This window comes from Manis javanica, chromosome 9, assembly GCF_040802235.1.
Source record: "Manis javanica isolate MJ-LG chromosome 9, MJ_LKY, whole genome shotgun sequence".
Lineage (NCBI taxonomy): Eukaryota > Metazoa > Chordata > Mammalia > Pholidota > Manidae > Manis > Manis javanica.
The window spans coordinates 124488174-124507531 of record NC_133164.1 but is presented as its reverse complement, the minus strand read 5'-3'; the positions used below and the strand labels follow the sequence as shown (position 1 = coordinate 124507531).

Here is a 19358-nt window from a genome sequence, read left to right as displayed (position 1 = left end):
ATAAGTGAGCTGACATGATACATTTATATTTAAATGGTTAAAATAATTTAAAATGGTTAAAATAATATTATTTATAATTAGAAAATAAAACTGGATAGCAGTGGGGGGGTAGTAAATAATGATATGCTTAGAAAAGTAGATTTACTTATATATTTTTAAAAAGTAAATGAAGACTTGAAGATTTTACAGGACATGTCTAGGGATAGTAAGAACTGTAGACAGGATGAAAAAGCAGCACCATCCCCACCCACTTGGAAATGAATTCACACAGTGGGGTATGCTGTTCCCTAATTCAGGTACACATACAACACTGCCCCTTCATGTGGACCCGATATTCACTGAACACCCACAATGTTGAAAGCATTAGCTCATGTACCAAGGTTCCTATTGAAATTAGTAAATTTATAGTCTAATAATTAAAGACAGACAACCAAAGAAAACTAACAGAAAAAAAAAGTTCTAGGAGAGGCATATGGTATAGGGTTGATCATACAAGTAGCACAGCCTTGAAACCTTGGTCATTTGGAGCACAGTGGGAGTCCCATTCTAGAAACGTGATGGACATTTCTAGGGAAGCCCCCACAGAAGGGTTTCACTTGGAAAATGGCTAGGATATAACCTGTACCAGGCTTTCAGAAAGTCTCTTCAGCAAAGCAGTCCCCTAGATCTGTAAGTACAATGGTTTTTTCTGCCATGATTGGGAACTTCTGCACCTCAAGGGGACAAACATGGGCAGGAAAGAAGAGGAATAAGAACTGGAGCAAAGCGATAGGAGAGCAATTAGGGCTGCAGAGGGGATTCAATACAAGTATGCTTACTTGGAGCCTGGTCTATTTAGAATATATCTCCCAAGACTGTTACGGGGAGAAAGTGACATAGAACTCCAAATTAAGGAAGAAGTAGTTACTCCCTTAATCAGAAAGTGTCCCACACCTAAACCTTCAGAAAATTTACAGAGGTATATACGCATAATAGAAAGTCACTTCTTTCTCTCCAATAAGTAGGTTACTGGGATTGGATATCTGATGTCCTGTGAGACAGAAGGTAGGTGACACCAGCCCTACCTCAGGCTCAGAGGCAAACAGCCCCAAGGTCTCACCAGAAGCAGAGAATGAGACTGCCACCACTAGGCGCTCCTGACTTCCCATGTGTGTTGAAAGTGACATAGAACTCATCTAGCTGATTCACCGAACACTCTGAATCACGTGATACAAAGGTCAGAACTTCTCCTCGGGTGCTTGTGGCTTTTTGGACATTGTTCATCAGGTGACCTGGTCAGCCTGATTCTATGAAGTCCACTTCCCCCACAGTGTGTGCCCTTGTGTCCCTGATGAGACTTTTCTCTCCCAGCTTTCCAGGGGTCACTCCTGGCTCCGCATAAGCTGCTGTTTGGTCCAAGCTGGTGCCTGAGCTTGCCTAGTGGGTCGGATTCCCAATCTCTACCATGGATGCATGTCACCCACAGGCTTCTGGCAGCTAGTGAGTTGTTCTTGAACAACCTGCAATGCCCGGCAGTTGCAGAGGCCTGCAACCTCATTAGTGAGATCTGCCCAAAATGTCAACATGCTCCAGATGGGGCCTGTGCTGGAGGGCTGGCGCGGCACAGCGGGGAGAGCCAGTCTCGGGCCAAGCCTGGCCATGTAATTCACTGATGACTCTCCCTGTCCACGTGCCTCATCTCACTAAGCTTTTTCATCAGCACATTAGGAGAAATCACTCACTTAGGAGTTGTGTTACAAAATTTAGAGGAAAATCCAAGTCTACCAGACAATGGCACACACTGGGAACTTATTATTTAGCTAATTATTTTTTAAATTTGGGGTAATAGTTAAGGCAGATAAATGAGAATATAGCTTAATCCAATACACCTTTTACACAACATCCTAAAAATACTAAAAATAAAATTGGTCTGTGCAAACACACAGCCATCCATGCCTCACTTTCCTTCAAACCCCTAAAAGAAATGTACTCCCGCATACTCAAAGCACCTGATGCTCCGCTCTGCAAAAACACCAAGCAATTTTCTCTGGCGGCCAATGCGCTTTCAGCTGACTCATCACAGCTACCAGCAACTTAGTATCTACAATGAGCCCCCTTTACCAAATATGTTTTTCATCCTTCACCCTGTGCCATGGTCATCAGGACTGTCAACAAGAATCTAAGAGAGTCCGAGAGTTTAGCACTTTTCTAATGCATAATAAGATTAAGAGCTATGAAAAGATTTTCTAATCATCTTTTATCAAATACAGATCTACAAGACCTTCATCAATTACATACACTTTGAAAAATATACCTGATTATGTAAATAAATTTTGTCAGAAGTTTTACAAGGAAAATATTTTGTACAAGCTCATCGGTTTCAACTAAAAAGGATTCAAGAAAATTTGCAGTTCGTGTCATTTTAGTTAGACATTTTTTTCAAGATAATCCCCCCTTGATCAACAGAGGTGAGGCTTAGAACCTCACTCCCACTGTTTTGAGAGAAATCTTCTGCATCCGTGGATATTTTGTTGCCCTTGTCTAGCTTGGATTAACACATAGTCTACAGGCACACACCTGATCATCTACATTTGCCCTCTTACAGCACTAAATTATGCTTTCCACCTTTGTCTTGCATCTACTTACCACTTCAGCATTTTATTAAAAAATAATAATAATAATAATAACAAGGGAGAAATGTGGGATTCACATATAAATCAAGTATAAAAATCAAACGAACAATCATATCTGACTTGATTGTTTATAGTTCATGATGTGTGATCAAAACTGAAAGCTTCTGTGATACGACTGCCCTTGCACTGTTCACCATGTAAGAACTTATCCACTATGTAAGAACTTGTTCACCGTGTAAGAACTTGTTCGTTATGCTTCAGAAGATTGGAGACTGTTGAGAATTAGGCTTGGGGTTGATTAATGATTGTGCATTGAGCATTGACTCCCCTATACAGAATTTTATTGTTGTTAACAACCATTTGATCAATAAATATGAGAGATGCCCTCTCAGAAAAAAAAAAAATAACAAAAGATAGTCCCCCCTCTTAAATATATGCATGTTGCTGTATTTCTGTGTGTATGTGTTCTGATGTAAAGTTTAAAAAGAGTGAGATCTAGATTCTGTCTGACACATGCTCTGAGATGTGAATGCTGACCACTTTGATATAGGTGTGCTTTCCAACATATAAAATAAGAGAAGGTGAGGATCTCTAGTCTCTTACATTTCAACATTCTGTGCTTCTAAAGAAACTAATACCTTATCTAGATTTCCATAAATTTAAACACTTGAAGCAATATAGTTGCCTTTCTTTAAAGAAAGGGCATGTTCCACATTAAATAATTATACACTATTTTAAAAACTTAGTGGAAATCGATGCATTATTTATCTTCAAGTACAGTTAGCATTACTAATCTTGCAGTAACTGATATGATTTAAAAAGAAAAAGAATGAACTGCAGCAAAATCAGAAGCATGGCCAACTTCACTTGTCTCAAATAATAATCAAAAAATAATTTTTTCACAGCAAGCATTAGCTACAACTAATGCCAGTTAAAAGCTCAGTAAAAATTAATCATTAAACTAGTCTCTTTATATCCTATTACAAACTGCTTATGTATACCTGATTTTATTTTGTATAACTGACAAAAAGTTGACAGGAAAGGACAGGTTTAATAACAATCAAATTAAGATCAACTAGTATATGTGTCACACAGGAGGGCCGCTTCAAGTGATGATAAGTAATTGATGGGACAGTGCGAGACAGAGCACACGAATCTGCCATATATTGTAATAAGTTACCCTGTAATATTAGCAGACTGCCTGCAATAGCTCACAAATTCAATAGCTCTGCAAGAGACGGGCTACAGTAAATGCCCAACAGAAGAAAAACAGACACTGACTTTGCATATATAATAACAGATTGTTTGCCATTAAACTTAATTTCTAAATCATTTGTATGACTTAATGACTCTATGAAATTTTTAAGCTGGTGACACAGTGACCTGCAGCAGAGACATAACATGATGAGTGCAGTGCTACCTGCCTATCCCTTGTCCCACTGACAAGTGAGAGCTGAGCTACTGTAACATGGCCCAAACTTAAACTATCATGTCATCACTTAGGAGACCAGTGAAAAAGATATTGACATTTATAAGAGATTGATGAAAACTAGTTCTAAAGCATTAATTTCTCTTAATACCACTCAAAGAATTGTGTGCATTCAGGAGATATTTGATCTGAATTAAGAAACCGATGAGACAATTGATTAATTGGAATTTAAGCCATCAGCCACCAGATCCATCAACAGTTTCATTTACATTCTAAACAATCGGCTGACAGCCCAACAGAACCCCTGTATTAATACACGGTCAATACGACTCCGCGAAGAGATTCACTGAACTGCACTGACAACGTCCGGCAGCTACTGTCCCAGCTCGAACCCCCTGACTAGGTTCAGGGCTTTCACTCTGGCTTGAGCTTAAAGATTTTCCTGACAACAACAAAGTGCTGCCAGGTTTTCCGAAATGGAACTATAAAGTAATAATATTAAGAACGATAGTAGATACCCCCCAAATTCTAAATACGTGTACTTTAAAAATGAGGTGATTAAAAACTTAAAATAATTAAAGTCACACAAACAGAATCCCCAAAGCCAAGAAACCCTGTGTGGATAAAGTGAAGGTTCCTGTGGCCAGGATTCTCACCTGGCCCTGGTTGGCTCACTCACTGCACAAGTGTAGGCAGTATGTTGTTACTGACTCTACAGAAAGAGCCCTGCCCAGTGCTCTGGGTGACACGGAGGCACGGCTGCGAGGCAGCAGGAGAGCAGAGACGAGACTGGAGTGGTGGCAGCGCCAAAGACAGAGACAGAGACAGACTGAGACTGAGACGGCTGTGGGGCTGGGGAGGCCCAGAGACAAGAGACCGGCTTGCTGCGTGCAGACTCGCTCTGAGTGGACGGGATTCTAGCGCTTGACCTGCCACCACGGGAATAAAGTTGGGTAAAACCCTTTCACCCCAAGAATGTTCTTCTGTCATTTCTTTGGTCACACTGAATCCACAGTGAACTTGTCTGGGGCTGAAACCCATTGGCAGGACACCTTGACTGAAAGCAGTGTTATGACAAAAGTTTTGCACAGCTGTGGAAGCTTTTTGCCCCATTTTATAAAGAGAAGAAAAATAGCATGAAACAGCAATGGGACACTTTAATACCTGCATTGAGTAATTAGTAATTGTTTTGGCAATTTAAGTTTGATAGAAAAAATAATACAACCAAGAAAAATAATAGAACTGTAGGTTTAAACAGACTAGAGACAAGTTCAAACTCAGATCCATTAATAACCTTCCAGGAATATATACAATAAAAAATTTAGGATACATGTATGTTACGTATACTTTTCTAGGAACAAGTGGTAATTCCTAAGAGTCCCAGAGATGCATGACCTCTAAAATATTAAGTATTATTACAATACAGAGAATAATTGTCCCTACAACATTGAATGCAAAGCAAAATTAGAAAAAGAAAATGTTTTCAGAACATCATCAATTTGGCCACAGCATTCTGGATCTGGTCGCCCCAGTGAGAGCGTCTTGCCTGCCCGGTGCTCTCACATTCTGTGCCAACACCTCACTATGCCGCGGCAACAGCACAGCCAAAGAGCCACCAAGAGGGTGAGGAATCCCAGAACTGCTGTGGTCTACTGCCTCTAGCAAGGCCCTTACGGGCTGCAGCCCTCAGACTCCCCCCCGAGGAGCAGACATTTATAACTATCTTCCAACTTCCAAGTGGAGTTTCTTCGTCATTTACCCCCTAATGTAATCTATATGATCTCACCTTTTCACATTAATTACCTAGAACTGTTTCTATATTTAGGAAATATTTTAATTTTACATTAATTCCTAGCACAATCATCAAAAGGGCAAGTAACATAAAAGCATCTCCCAAATGCAAAGGTAACTTGTTATTCATTATACTGCACACATTTAGAAATAAGATACCATGAATAAGTAGGTAATGTCAGCAGGGATGGCAGAGTTAAAACCTCTGAAAATCCATTTCTCCATAAGTGTAATGAGAAAATCAGGAAAAATGGTCAAAAGCAACTTTTTCAGAACTCTGGAAAATAATCAAATACTTAACAACAATCATAGATGCTTTTATTCAAGAACCACAGCAAAATTAAGGATCAGCTGTGGGGTGTTTTGAATTGCCCCATTTCCAATGCTCCTCTCCTCTCACCCATCCCAAAGCCAGCAGTGCCACACACAGTACCGAAAACACAACAGTGTAGCAGCCACTGCATAGGCCGAACCAGGGCCTGGCTCCCCAAGCCCCATGCCCAGGGAACCGTACTCACCTGCGCAGGTAGGGCTTTTGGATTTCACCTGACCCACAGCTCTTTCACTGAGAACAGTGCTTTCCCTGGGATGTTTGTCAAAAACAGTGGCAACTGCTTAACACTGTAACTACCTCATGAAGGGATAAAGGTCGGGTAAACAACAAGCTGACCAAAGAAAACCTCAAAGAAAAGCTGTAAAATCAGATGACTAAAGGGGGCTTTGAAAAGCTCTGACACATTCCTGGGTATCTGGAAGGCCACCTGCTTGTGCAGGGCTCCACAGATGCCCAGGGCAGCCTGGAAGCCCTGATCACTACAGAAACAAGGTGGCCAAGGCAGAGCTGTCACTGTCACCTGCCTGCAGCAGGTGCACAGGGCACACTAGCCACTGTAAAGGATAAATCTTGCAACTTGGTACTTAAACACTGTTTCCATATCAGAGTCGATTTGGTAATGGAAGGGGAGAGGTCTCTGCCCACATAGCCATTCAGGAGCTGAGACTCAGAGAAGCTCTGCTATCTCCAAAGGCAGCTTCAAAGGCTGCCCCAGTCATGGACACCTAGCCAGCACGGGAAGAGATGCGTAGATGGCTGGAAGAGAGCTTAAGGCCAGGGCTGACGTGGCCCACATGAATCTCAGCCATCCTCCTTCTGCCAGACCTCAGGGCATGGCCCAGCTAAGCAGACAGGAGAGGGAGTCTGGCTGCACCTACAAGAGGAAAGGGAAGTGGACGGGAAAAGTAGCTTTCCAGGCTGCCCTGTAGGGAACATGAAATGTGTGTTAAATAACACACAACAAGGTGAATGCATCAAGTGTATAGTGGTCACTTGATTATTAGGTGTAGTTGGACTATTCTGTAAATGGCAGCCTCATCTTACAATGTAAATAACCATAGCAACACTTGATGAAAAGAGAAGACATTTTTCTTCTCTCTCATGACTTAAACTATCCCTTTAAAAAAATGCTTTTTTTATCAATGGAGACAAAAATGAAATTAACAACTATAAAATTTAACTTTGTCCTTTCTACAATTTTCATGCTACAAATAACGATACATCCTGAGCACCCAATAAAAATAATATGCTGAGCTTCCTATAAAAATATTACTCATTTATTCAACAAAGTCAGAAATGTAAGGCAGAAGGAACCTTATATAGTACATGATATACTTACCATCATTTTTCAGAGATGATGAAAATGTGTGACCACGTAGCCAGTTCACATAATGAGGAACTGGCCAAAGAGACTAGATTTTAGGTTTCCTTATTTCCAACACACAGCTGCTCTCCTTGACCACAGGAGCCTTCCACCTCATTAACCCCTTCCACCTGCTTCTCGGTGCTGAAAGCTCAGGTCATGTAAGTATCATTTTCTTCTACGAAGCCCACTTCAACTCCCCGAGGCAAACTGCCCCCTCCCGATACCCCCCAGCCCATGCCTTTTAACTCTCATAGAATCTGAACACTCAGATCACCACAAACTGCCCGTATGTGAACATCCGTGAATAAACAGATCATGAACTCTTCGAAAGGGCAACTTGGCTTCGCTCCCGTTTGTGTCCTAAGCAACAAGTAGTGCCCGACATATAGTAAGTGGTAAATAAATGTGTTTGCTGAATTGATAAATAACATTGCAAATGCAGAACAACAATCATATTTCAAGCATAATCATCATTTATTTAAATATCGATATGGATTTGAATGAAAACACTCATTTGACATGTAAGTTCTAAGAGAACTGTTTTTTAAATGAACTTATTACACAGCACAATCATTTAAACAAAGTTAAATGTGGTTCTAAAATTAATAGATTCTATATATTATTCAAATTTTACCATTTTATTATAATAAATCTAACTTTTACCTCTTAAGCTGCCCAAACACCAAATCATCAGCAATATAAAAGAAATAAAAATACCTGCTTTTTCTGAAGTCCTAAGAAATACCATGTCTGATGGAATTCTTTGATTCTGCAAAGAGTTATAATAAATATTAATGATCTATAATCAGGTTTATAAATTAACACTATTCCATTCCAAAGAAGAAACAGTAAGTAAAAACTAAAACTTATGCTGAAGCAGTTATCACTTATAATTTGTATAACAAAAATACTTAATTCATGTTTTAGATGGATCTCTAAGATCTTTCTCCCCATTAACAAAACATATAAATGGCATTTAGTGAAGACTTAAAAATGACTCCATTTCTGAAAAATGCTAACTTGTGTCACCTCTGCAGGTTCTTTTGCACTTTAACTCACATATTTAATACAATACTAAATGCCTTATAAAAAATTATGTCCTCCCTTAATGAAACTAGAAAAGGAAGAAGAAATGAGCCCAAAGTCAGTAGAAGGAGGGATATAATAAAGATTAAAGCACAAATAAATTAAATTGAGAAGAATAAAACAATAGAATCAATGAAAGCAGGAACTGGTTCTTCGAGAAAATAAACAAAATTGATAAACCCCTAGCCAGACTTACCAAGAAAAAAAAGAGAGTCTACACACATAAACAGAATCAGAAATGAGAAAGGAAAAATCACTGCAGACACCACAGAAATACAAAGAATTATGAGAGAATATTATGAAAAATTGTATGGTAACAAACTGGATAACCTAGAAGCAATGGACAACTTTCTAGAAAAACACAACCTTTCAAGGCTGACCCAGGGAAGAAACAGAAAATCTAAATAGACCAATTACCAGCAAGGAAATTGAATTAGTAATCAAAAAACTACCTAAGAACAAAACACCTGTACCAGATGGTTTCACTACTGAATTTTACCAAACATTTAGTGAAGACCTAATACCCACCCTCCTTAAAGTTTTCCAGAAAAAAGAAGAGGGAATACTCCCAAACTCATTCTATGAGGCCAACATCACCCTAATACCAAAACCAGGCAAAAACACCACAAAGAAAGAAAATTACAGACCAATATCTCTGATGAACATAGATGCAAAAATACTCAACAAATATTAGCAAACAAAATTAAAAAATACATCAAAAAGATCATCCATCATGATCAAGTGGGACTCATCCCAGGGATGCAAGGATGGGACAACATTCGAAAATCCACCAACATCATCCACCACATCAACAGAAAGGACAAAAACAAAATCACTTAATAAGTGCTGGATGAATGAGCAAACAAAATCCCACAAATTGGAGATACTCTTTCATAAAGCAAAAAAGGGGAAAAACTCAAAGGTATTCTATACCACATAACAATATAATAAGTTTTCCAATTCAGTATTCATATAAGTAACCATTATCACTAATAATTCAATCAATTGGGAAAGCTGAACCAAAACTAAAGGAAAAAAGTGTACTTATAATAAGAATACTTCACAGTATTTCATAAATCATTTGTATTTTTTGTGACCTAAGCAAAGATTTACCCACACATGATAAAGAGATGGATTACTTGTCATCAGGCAGCAAAAAGGCGAAGGGAAGTCAGTGAAGCCGAACACAGCCCCAGCGTAGGACAGAGCTACTTCTCTGCGACATGAAGAAGGGAGGGCAAGTATTTCAGCCTATAGATCCCCTGGGTCAAGGGAAAAAAATCACACTGGAAATTAGAAAATGCTATGAGCTAAATGGTAATAAAAATTCAACATATCAAAATGTGTGTAACACAAAAGTCATGAAAAGTGTTGAGGAAAATATACACAAATGTACACAATAGAAAAATGAGGCTGAGAACACACAATTAAGTATCCATTTGAAAGAAGGAAAAAAGTCAATGAACCCCAATGAAAGTACAAGGATAAAAACAAACACAAGAGCAAAAATTAATGACATAGAAAACAAATACATATTAACAAACATCAAGAAAGTAAAAATTTTTTAAATATGCCCATTTCAGGTAAAAAATAAAAGCTAACTGAATCAAATTAATAAAAGATGGGTAATTAATAGAATTAAACACGGAAAATCAAACAAAATGAAGAGACAGAGGAATATGCTTGAAAGAAAAGAACATGACAACACTTCAGAAAAAGAACTAAATGGAACAGAGAGCAATCTGCTGGATAGAGTTCAAAGTCGTGGTCATGAAGATGCTCACGAGACTTGAGAGTGAGAACCTCCACGAAGAGATGCAACATATAAAACGCAACTAAGTAGAGATGAAGAACACAATAAATGAAATGAAAACTCCACTAGAGGGAATCAAGAGAAGATCAGAGGATGCAGAACAGGTCAGCAATTTGGAAGGCAGAGTAATGGAAAGCAGGCAAGCTAAAGAGCAGAAAGAAAAAAGAATGAAAAGAAATGAGTAGGTTAAGGGAGCTCTGGGACAACATCAAACATCCAGACATTTGTACTATAGGAGCACCAGAGGGAGGAAGGAGTACAAAACTTATTTGAAGAAATAACAGCTGAACACTTTCCTATCTTGGGGAAGGAAACACACACCCCGGTCGACTCTCACTACTTTTATTCAACATAGTACTGGAAGTCCCAGCCAGAGCAATCACACAAGAAAAAGAAATAAAAGGCATCCACATTGGTAAGGAAGAAGTAAAACCATCACTATTTGCAGATGACATGAGACTGTATCCAGAAGACCCTAAAAACTCCACCAAAAATCTATTCGAATTAATGAATGAATTCAGTAAAGTTGCAGGATACAAAATCAATGTACAGAATTGTTGCATTTCTACATACAAATAATGAGCTAGCAGAAAGAGAAATTAAGAAAACAAACCCATTTACAACTGCGACAAAGATAAAATACCTCGGAATAAACTGAACCAAGGAGATGAAACGCCTGTACTCTGAAAACTGTAAGACACTGATGAGAGGAACTGAAGACAAATAAATGGGAAGCTATGCCATGCTCATGAATAGGAAGAATTAATATTGTTGAAATGGCCATACTGCCCCAGACAATCTTCAGATTCAATGCAATCCCTATCAAAACACCAGCAGCATTTTTCACTGAATTAGAGAAAATAATCCTAAAATTTGTTTGGAACAGAAAAATGGTCACAGCAATCTTGATAGAGAAAAACAAAGATGAAAGCATCAACATCCCTGATTTCACACTATCCTACAAAGCTACAGTAATTAAAGCGAAAGGTTCCTGGCATGAGAACAGACACATAGACCAATGGAACAGAATGGAGAGCCCAGAAATAAACCCCATGTCTATATGCTCAATAAATACATGACAAAGGAGGCAAGAATATACAATGGGAAAAAGACAGTCTCTTCAATAAATGGTGTTGAGAACACTGGACAGCTGTGTGCTAAAGAATGGAAGTGGCACACTGTCTTACACCACACACAAAAATAAACTCAAAATGGATTAAGAACTTAAAAACAAAAAACTTAAAACTGTAACACCACTAGAAGAACACATAGGCAGTAAAGTCTTAAACATCGACACTAAAAATTTTTTTCTGGCTATGTCTGCCAAAGTAAGGGAAACAAAAACAAAAATAAACAAGTGGGACCACATCAAACTGAAAAACTTCTGCACAGAAAAGGACACCATCAACAAAACGAAAAGGCAGCCTACCGTATGGAAGAATACATTTGCAAACAATATTCTGATAAGGGACTAATATCCAAAATATATAAAGAAATCATACAACTGAATACCAAAAGAACAAGTAATCCAATTTAAAAATGGACAGAAGGAAGGGTAGGGGAAGGTAAGTGGGGAGGGGGAGAGAAGGGGATTAAGGGGCATCATGATTAGCACACATAATGTAGGAGGGTCACGGGGAAGGCAGTACAGCACAGAGAAGACAAGTAGTGACTCTACAGCATCCTACTATGCTCATGGACAGTGACTGCAATGGGGTGTCGGAGGAACTCGATAATATGGATGAATGTAGTAACCACAATGTTGCTCATATGAATCCTTCATAAGATTGTATATCAATGATACCTTAATTTTAAAAAAATGGACAGAAAACCCAAATAGAAATTTTTCCAAAGACAGACAGATGGCCAAATGACACATGAAAACACGCTCAACATCACTAATCACCAGAGAAATGCAAATCAAAACTACAGTAAGATATCAACTCACACCAGTCAGAATGGCTAATATCAACAAGACAAGAATTAACATGCAAATATTAAGTGGGCAAGGATGTGGAGAAAAAGGAACCCTCATTCATGCTGGTGGGCTTACTAATTGGTACGGACACTATGTAAAGCAATTATGAGGTAGCTCAAAAAACTAAAAATAGTAATGCCATTCAACCCAGCAATTCCACTTCTGGGAATTTATCCAAAGAAAACAAAATCATTAATTCAAAAAGATATATGTACCCCTATGTTTACTGCAGCATTATTTACAATAGCCGAAATACGTAAGCAACTGAAGTGTTCCTCAAGAGACGAATGGATAAAGAGGTGCGGTACACATATGTATTGGAATATTATTCAGCCATAAAAAAGAAACACTGCCATTTGTGACAACTGTGGCTCAGTGAAATAAGTCAGAGAAAGATGAATACCACATGGCTTCACTTATATGTGGAATCTGAAAAATAAACACATAAACAAACAACAGAAATAGATTCACAAAGACAGAGCACGACAGTTGGGTTACCATGGGAGGGGGAAGACAGGTTAAATAGGTGAAGGGGATGAACAGGTAAAGGGGTTTCCACATCATACAATATGTCTGTAAGATTTAGCCACAGGAATGAAAGTACAGCACAGGGAACGTACATAATATTACAATATCTTTGTATGATGACAGATGGCAACTACACTTATCCTGGTGAGCATTTAGTAATGTATATACTTCATGATACTAAGTTGTTCATCTGAAACCAATAACCAATGTAACACTGAATATAAACTATAGTTCAAAAAAAGAAAAAGACAAATTAGCAACAGTTTATCAAAATAAATAAATAAGACTTCACTAGAATTAGGAATTTCTGTTCAACGAACCACACAAAGAAGAAGGTATTTCCAACATGAAACTAATAAGGGACAAATCCAACCCAGAATATAGGAAGGACCAGAAACTGGTAAGAAAAGAAGGGATAACTGAGAAGAAAAATGGAAAGAGACAGGCTCTTCCCAAATAAGAAAGATGTTTAAAAATCATATGAGAAAAGAGACCCAATTCATTACTCTTTAAGAAAATGCACATCAAAACCAAAACTACTGCATATTAAAAATATGTATTAGGTAATACATATTAGAAGTGCTAAATTTAAAAGGTTGGTGATGTCAAGTGTTGGCAAACATGTGAAGCAATGGGAACTCTTACTGCTGATTAGAGTACGATCTGATACATCGCTTTGCAAAATCATTTGCAGTATCTACTGATCTACCCCAAAACCCATCAATTCCACTTCTAGGTATATATGCAACAGCAATGTGTGCATATGTAAGCCAAAAGACATGGTCAAGTGTAACAGAGAAGTTATCATTTCTAAAAGGCAAACTTTAGAAGCAACCCAAATATCCATCAACAGAATGCACAAACAGCATACTATGTAATAATACAATGAATGAATTATAGCTACACACAACAAAATGGAAGAATCTCAAAAACAGTAGTGGGCTAAAAAAGGCACTTTCCCAAATTCATCCAAATCCTGTTAAATTTCCTAGACACCACTGCTGAAAATCAATTAAGCATAAATGTAAGGCTTCACTTCTAGATTCCCAACTGGATTTATGCCAGTTCCACATCTAGATTACTGCAACTTTGTATGAAGTTTTGAAATGGAGAAAGGTGAATATTCCAGTTTTATTCCTCTTTTTCAAAACCGTTTTGGCTATTCTCATCTAATTTTTAGAATCAGCTTGTCAATTTCTGCAAAGAAGTCAGCTGGGATACTGAGGGACACAGCACTAAATCTGAAGATCAATTTGGAGAGTATTGCCATTTAAACAGTATTAATACAGTACTTCTAATCCAGGAACATGGGATGTCTTTCCATTTCTTTAGGTCTTCTTTAATGTTCTGACAATGTTTTGTAGTTTTCAAAGTACAAGTTTTGCACTTTCTTTTAAGTTTATTCTTAACAATTAATTATACTTATGTGTTTTATTCTTTTTGATGCTATTGTAAATGGAATTTTTTTCTTAATTTCATTTTCATACCACTACGTTTTATTCCTTAATCCTGTTTTTTAGTTTCTATGAGGCACTCAAACTAGAGAATGACAAATAATTACTGAATACTTTTTATGTTTCCCTCCCCTCAAGGCTATGAGCAACATGAGAGCAAGGACCTGTGCTTTCCTTATATGATTTTTCACAGTATGAAGCACATCATTTTCTCTGATCATCTGCCATTCAAAGTATCTGGACTGTTTCTGATTTTTAGCTATTATGAATAATGTAGATATATACATTCATACGCAGGCTTTCCTGACAACTTAAATGAACATTTCTCTGTTATAAAGGTCCCACCGTTCTACTGCTGGGTCATGTGTAAATTGCCTGTTGAGTTTTTTAAGAGACTATCAAATGATTTTCTAGAGTAACTGTAACACTTGGTATTTCCACAAAAGTATGAGTGAATTACTTTCTTCACATTATTGCTAGTATTTAATGATGTCACCATTTTTCACTGCAGCCATTTTCCTACATGGGTAGTGATTATTTCTTTGGGTTTTAATTTGCATTTTCAGGGGCCTAATGGTATTCAGTACCTTTCATGTACTTATTTTCTATTTGTGAATCTTCTTTGGCAAAATGTCTGTTTATACCTTTTGCTTGTTCTCTAACTTAATTATTTTTACTGTTGAGTTTTGAGAGTTTTTACATATTCTAGATACATATCTGTCAGATACATGGTTTACAAATATTTTTCTCCTAGTATGTAGCTTGTTTTTTCATATTTACATGTTCTTTCACAAAGCACAAGTTTTTAATCTTAACAAAATGAAACTTACCATATTTTTTCTTTTTGCATTGTGCTTTTGGTGTCAAGTCTAAGAACTACCCTAGATTCTGAATATTTTCTCCTATGTACTCTTCTCAAAGTTTTATGTATTGCTGATATCAACTGGCAAATATTTTCTTAAGGGTTTTTGTGTCTATATTCATGAGGGATGTTTACTTGTAGTTTTCTTGTTTTGTAATGTCTTTTTTTGGTGTTGGTATGAGGATAATACTGGACTCCTAAAATGAAGGGAAGTGTTCCATTCTCAACCCTATTCTGGAAACTATCCTAAGAAGATGATGCTAAGGCTTTAAAGGTTTCAAGGAATTCTTCAATGAAAATATCTAGACATGGGTATTTCTTTCTCAGAGCTTTTAAATTACTAATTTGACTTCTTTACTGGTTATAGAACTATTCATATTATCCATTTCATTTTTCCTGTGTTTAAGTTTGTAGTTTCAGGAGAACTGGTCCATTTCATCCAAGTCGGTATACTAATGAGTGTAAAGTTGTTTGTGGTATTCAGTAATTACCTTTTAATGATTGCCTGATTTATAGTTATCACCTATTTCATTATTGATACTGGTTATTTGTGTCACCACTTCATTGTTGCTAGAGGTTTATCAATTTTATTTATTCAGAACTAGCTTTTACCTTCACTGCTTTACTATCTTGTCTTCCTAATTTCAATTTCACTGACTGCTGCCTTTTATTATTTCTTTTCTTCTGCTTGTACTAGTTTAATTTTATTCTTCTTCCTCTTTTCCTGAGGTAGGAATTTCGATGATTGATTTGAGACCTTTCCTTCTTTCTAATTAAGTTTTCAGTACTATTAAATTCCCTCTCTGCTATATACTTGAAGCCAATGTAAGATTGTGTATCATCTATACTTCAATTAAATTAATTCCCTCTTAGCACTGCATAGGTGCATTCCACATATTTTGATGCTGGGTTTTATTTTTCATGCAGCTACGTGGATTTTGTCTCCTTGAGACTCTCTCCTTGCACCGTAAAGTCCATTGCTCACTTCCCACATTGAGTGCTTCTATCGTCTCTCCGCCATGGTGCTCTGAATTCTAATGTGACTCCACCGTGGGGAAAGGACACACTGCATGATCTCAAATTCTTTTTGTTTGTTTCATAGATACGGTCTATCCTGGTGAGTGTTCTATGGACACCCGACACAAAGGAGTGTGTTTGGGGGTCTGTCAGGTATAGCCCGCTGGCTGGCCCAGCGAAGACTTGCATCGTTGCTGCCTCCGCCAGCACTTCTGCCCGACACTGACAGTGGGGTTAGCATGCCGTCCTGTAACTGCGTATGTCTACTTCTTTCTTGCTGTCACTGGATTTAAATTTCTTGTACATGGTATATGGCTGGGTCTCATTTCCTTAACCACTCTCCCTGTTCTTGATTGGTGCTTAGACAGCTTATAGTAAAGATAATTATTGATGCAGTAGAGTATAAGTCTGCACTGTTACCTGAACCCTTTTTAGGGTTCTTAGTTTATTGACAGCATCTTAGAGTGTATCCCTTTGCATATTTTTTTGTAGTGTTTGTTCTGGGTATTTTAATATACATTGTAATACTTAATAAGTTGCTTAAGCTACTTATTAAATCACATTCTCTCAGAAAAATAGAATGAAGAAACTGTCTTTCAATCCAGCTGTTAAAAAAAAGCTAGTTCTGGTCAAGCAGTGAAGGGGGACACACAGCACTGCTAACTTTAATCCTGTTCTGTTTCTATCCCAAGGAGCCTTTTTAAACACCTGGACTTCAGAGACTGGTGATATGACCTATAAAATGTAACGTTCAACTTCTAAAAGTCTCTTGTTCTAAACAGCTACCCTACTTGATATGTCCTGTAAGTAAAAATATTTAAATTGACATGTTTGTCTAAAAATTTAGATACTTAGGTTTCCCTGCTAAGCCAGGAGATAATCTTTGGAATTTCTTTTGCCCACGTGCATAAAGGTATAAACTAAGCCCGACTGAGAGAAGGCAGCCTCCCTACCAATCTACAAGCACATGTCTAAGAGATGCTTCTGCTAAGCTCAGTTTGAAGCTGGGGAACCAGGAGCTTACACCCAGATGCACGTAATGCTGAAGCCACAGGATCCTCTCCCCCACACCTGGCCACTGCTCTACCAGCATCTATAGCACTGCCCAAACTTGATCAGCCCGTTTCTTTTCATTATCCATACAAAGAATATCAATAGGATAACTTTAATTCCATATTAAGATACAGAATTAGGAGCACTATGCTACAACATAAGACTCACTATGGAAATATCCAAGCATTAATTTCTAGACATGGTTACTATATTAACCAGAAATAACTTTTCCGGTTAGTAATAAGTGTTGCCAGAATTCCTAAATAAAAAAGTAAAAAAGACAAAGCCATTTGCTACCAAGTCTTTTCCATTTTCTTATGACGCTATGTCAAACTGCAAGACAAATCTTTTATCAGTACAAAAAAATAAAAATTGGTTTGACATCATGCATCTCCTACTAATGAACATATCATTTCACAGTAACTACTGGAAATTATACCTCAAATTTCTGAATATTCAGGTTTTTTAGGTAAATAAAACATGTGGAAAACTTTAATATGAAAATGGATATAAAGTTGGAATATAAAAAACTAAGGAAGGGGATACCACCCTTATTTTTTAGAGTGCCTAAATGTTAGTGAAAATATTTTGCAATTCCTTCCTCCAGGTCTGCTACCACACCTGTGAATTTCAGGGTAAGGAAGGTGCCACTCCTGTGCTCACACACAATACCAATCTAATTCTGGAGTGCCACCCCCAGAGCCCTACCCACTGGAACAATGAGAAACATGGACGAGCCACCACCGTGCTCTAGTGAAACCTTTCTGGGGATTCTGCAGGGCCTGGCACATCAGCCTCCTCGCTGACTAAGAACACACCTGTGAGGCCAGGGAGAGGTGGCACGGGGACCCAGACACAGCTGTAGATTGCTGTCTTTCACATCTGCCCAGGTGACTGAAAAGGGAACTATGTGAAACACGGCCAAGGGAGGGCTCAAGAGCTACTCAGGAAAAATGGGAAGATGAAAAGAAAGCAAGAAGAGGAGTGCTCCACCTCAAACTAACAGCGAAGGTAAGAAAAGAACTGTCCTAGAGAAAAGAAGGTAATAGAGAAAAGCACGACACAGCCAGACGGCACTCGTTCTATTCAGATCGACCCAACCTTCAAACCTCGCAGCAGACACACCAACAGCCTCTTCAAAGGAAAAGAGAAGGTTGTGGGGGTCACTCCTGAGACAGGTCTCAAGACTGCAAGTCAACGTTGCTGCACTCCCACTTTCTTGAGCCTTCTCTCCAGCAAGCCAGTGTGAACTGCCCCGGGGAGCAGCCCACGTGGCCAAGAGGGAGGGAGGCCTCAGGCCAAAAGCTCCTGGAACTGAGGCCCAGAAGCCAGTGAGGCACCAGGTCCTCCCAACAGCCCCCAGCAAGCGTGACCTTGGCTCCAGCCCAGTGGTGCCTGGAGGTGCCGCCACCCCGCGGACAGTGGCCTTGAGGGGACTAGAGCCAGGACTCTGACCACAGAAACCATGAGGTGATAAATGCTGGTGTTTCAAAAAAACTTGCATCGACATTTATGTGACTAACATATGTCTCAGTCGTCTCCCTCATCAGCATTTATCCTACAGAAACGGGCAAAGGTACATATATAAAGATGTTCACGTGGCATTACACAATAGCAGAAAATAGAAACTACTTAAATCTTACAGTGGATCAAAAGTTAGTAACTTACAGAATCCTTACAACGAAATACTATGTAAATGAGTTGGAAAACAATGCTTAATTTATCCCATTTCATAAAATCAAACAAATATAAGCCAAAACAATTTCTTTGCACATGTTAATTCGACAAGATGCAGACCACTTTGGTCTCGAGGAGAGACTTCCTTGCACTGAATCTCTCTACAGAGTGGTTCAGGCTGGGCATGCAGTCACGTGCCCCGGATGCCAGCTGGCACTACGAACTCAAACTATTCTATAAGAAGCCTTATTAAAACTAAAACTTGCCATTCAATATTTTTCAAGTTGTTCTGGAGCTTTAAAAAAAAAAAAGACTGTCCATTGAGTTGCTGTTGTTCAGAAAGTCTGTGCCTTCAGAG

At 38.3% G+C, this 19358-nt stretch overlaps 1 protein-coding gene across 9 annotated transcripts in view; it reads right to left on the bottom strand.

Moving 5' to 3' along the window:
* ATP9B (ATPase phospholipid transporting 9B (putative)) overlaps positions 1–19358 on the bottom strand; it is a 212593-nt gene that overhangs the window by 133750 nt on the left and 59485 nt on the right. For all 9 annotated transcript variants that reach the window (XR_012121287.1, XM_073213253.1, XM_073213259.1 and 6 more), the window contains one exon: positions 8250–8301. Coding sequence is in view for 8 of the 9 variants with exons in the window: in XM_073213253.1 (XP_073069354.1) it covers positions 8250–8301 (52 nt within the window). In the remaining variant the exon portion in view is untranslated. The remainder of the gene's footprint in view (positions 1–8249; positions 8302–19358) is intronic.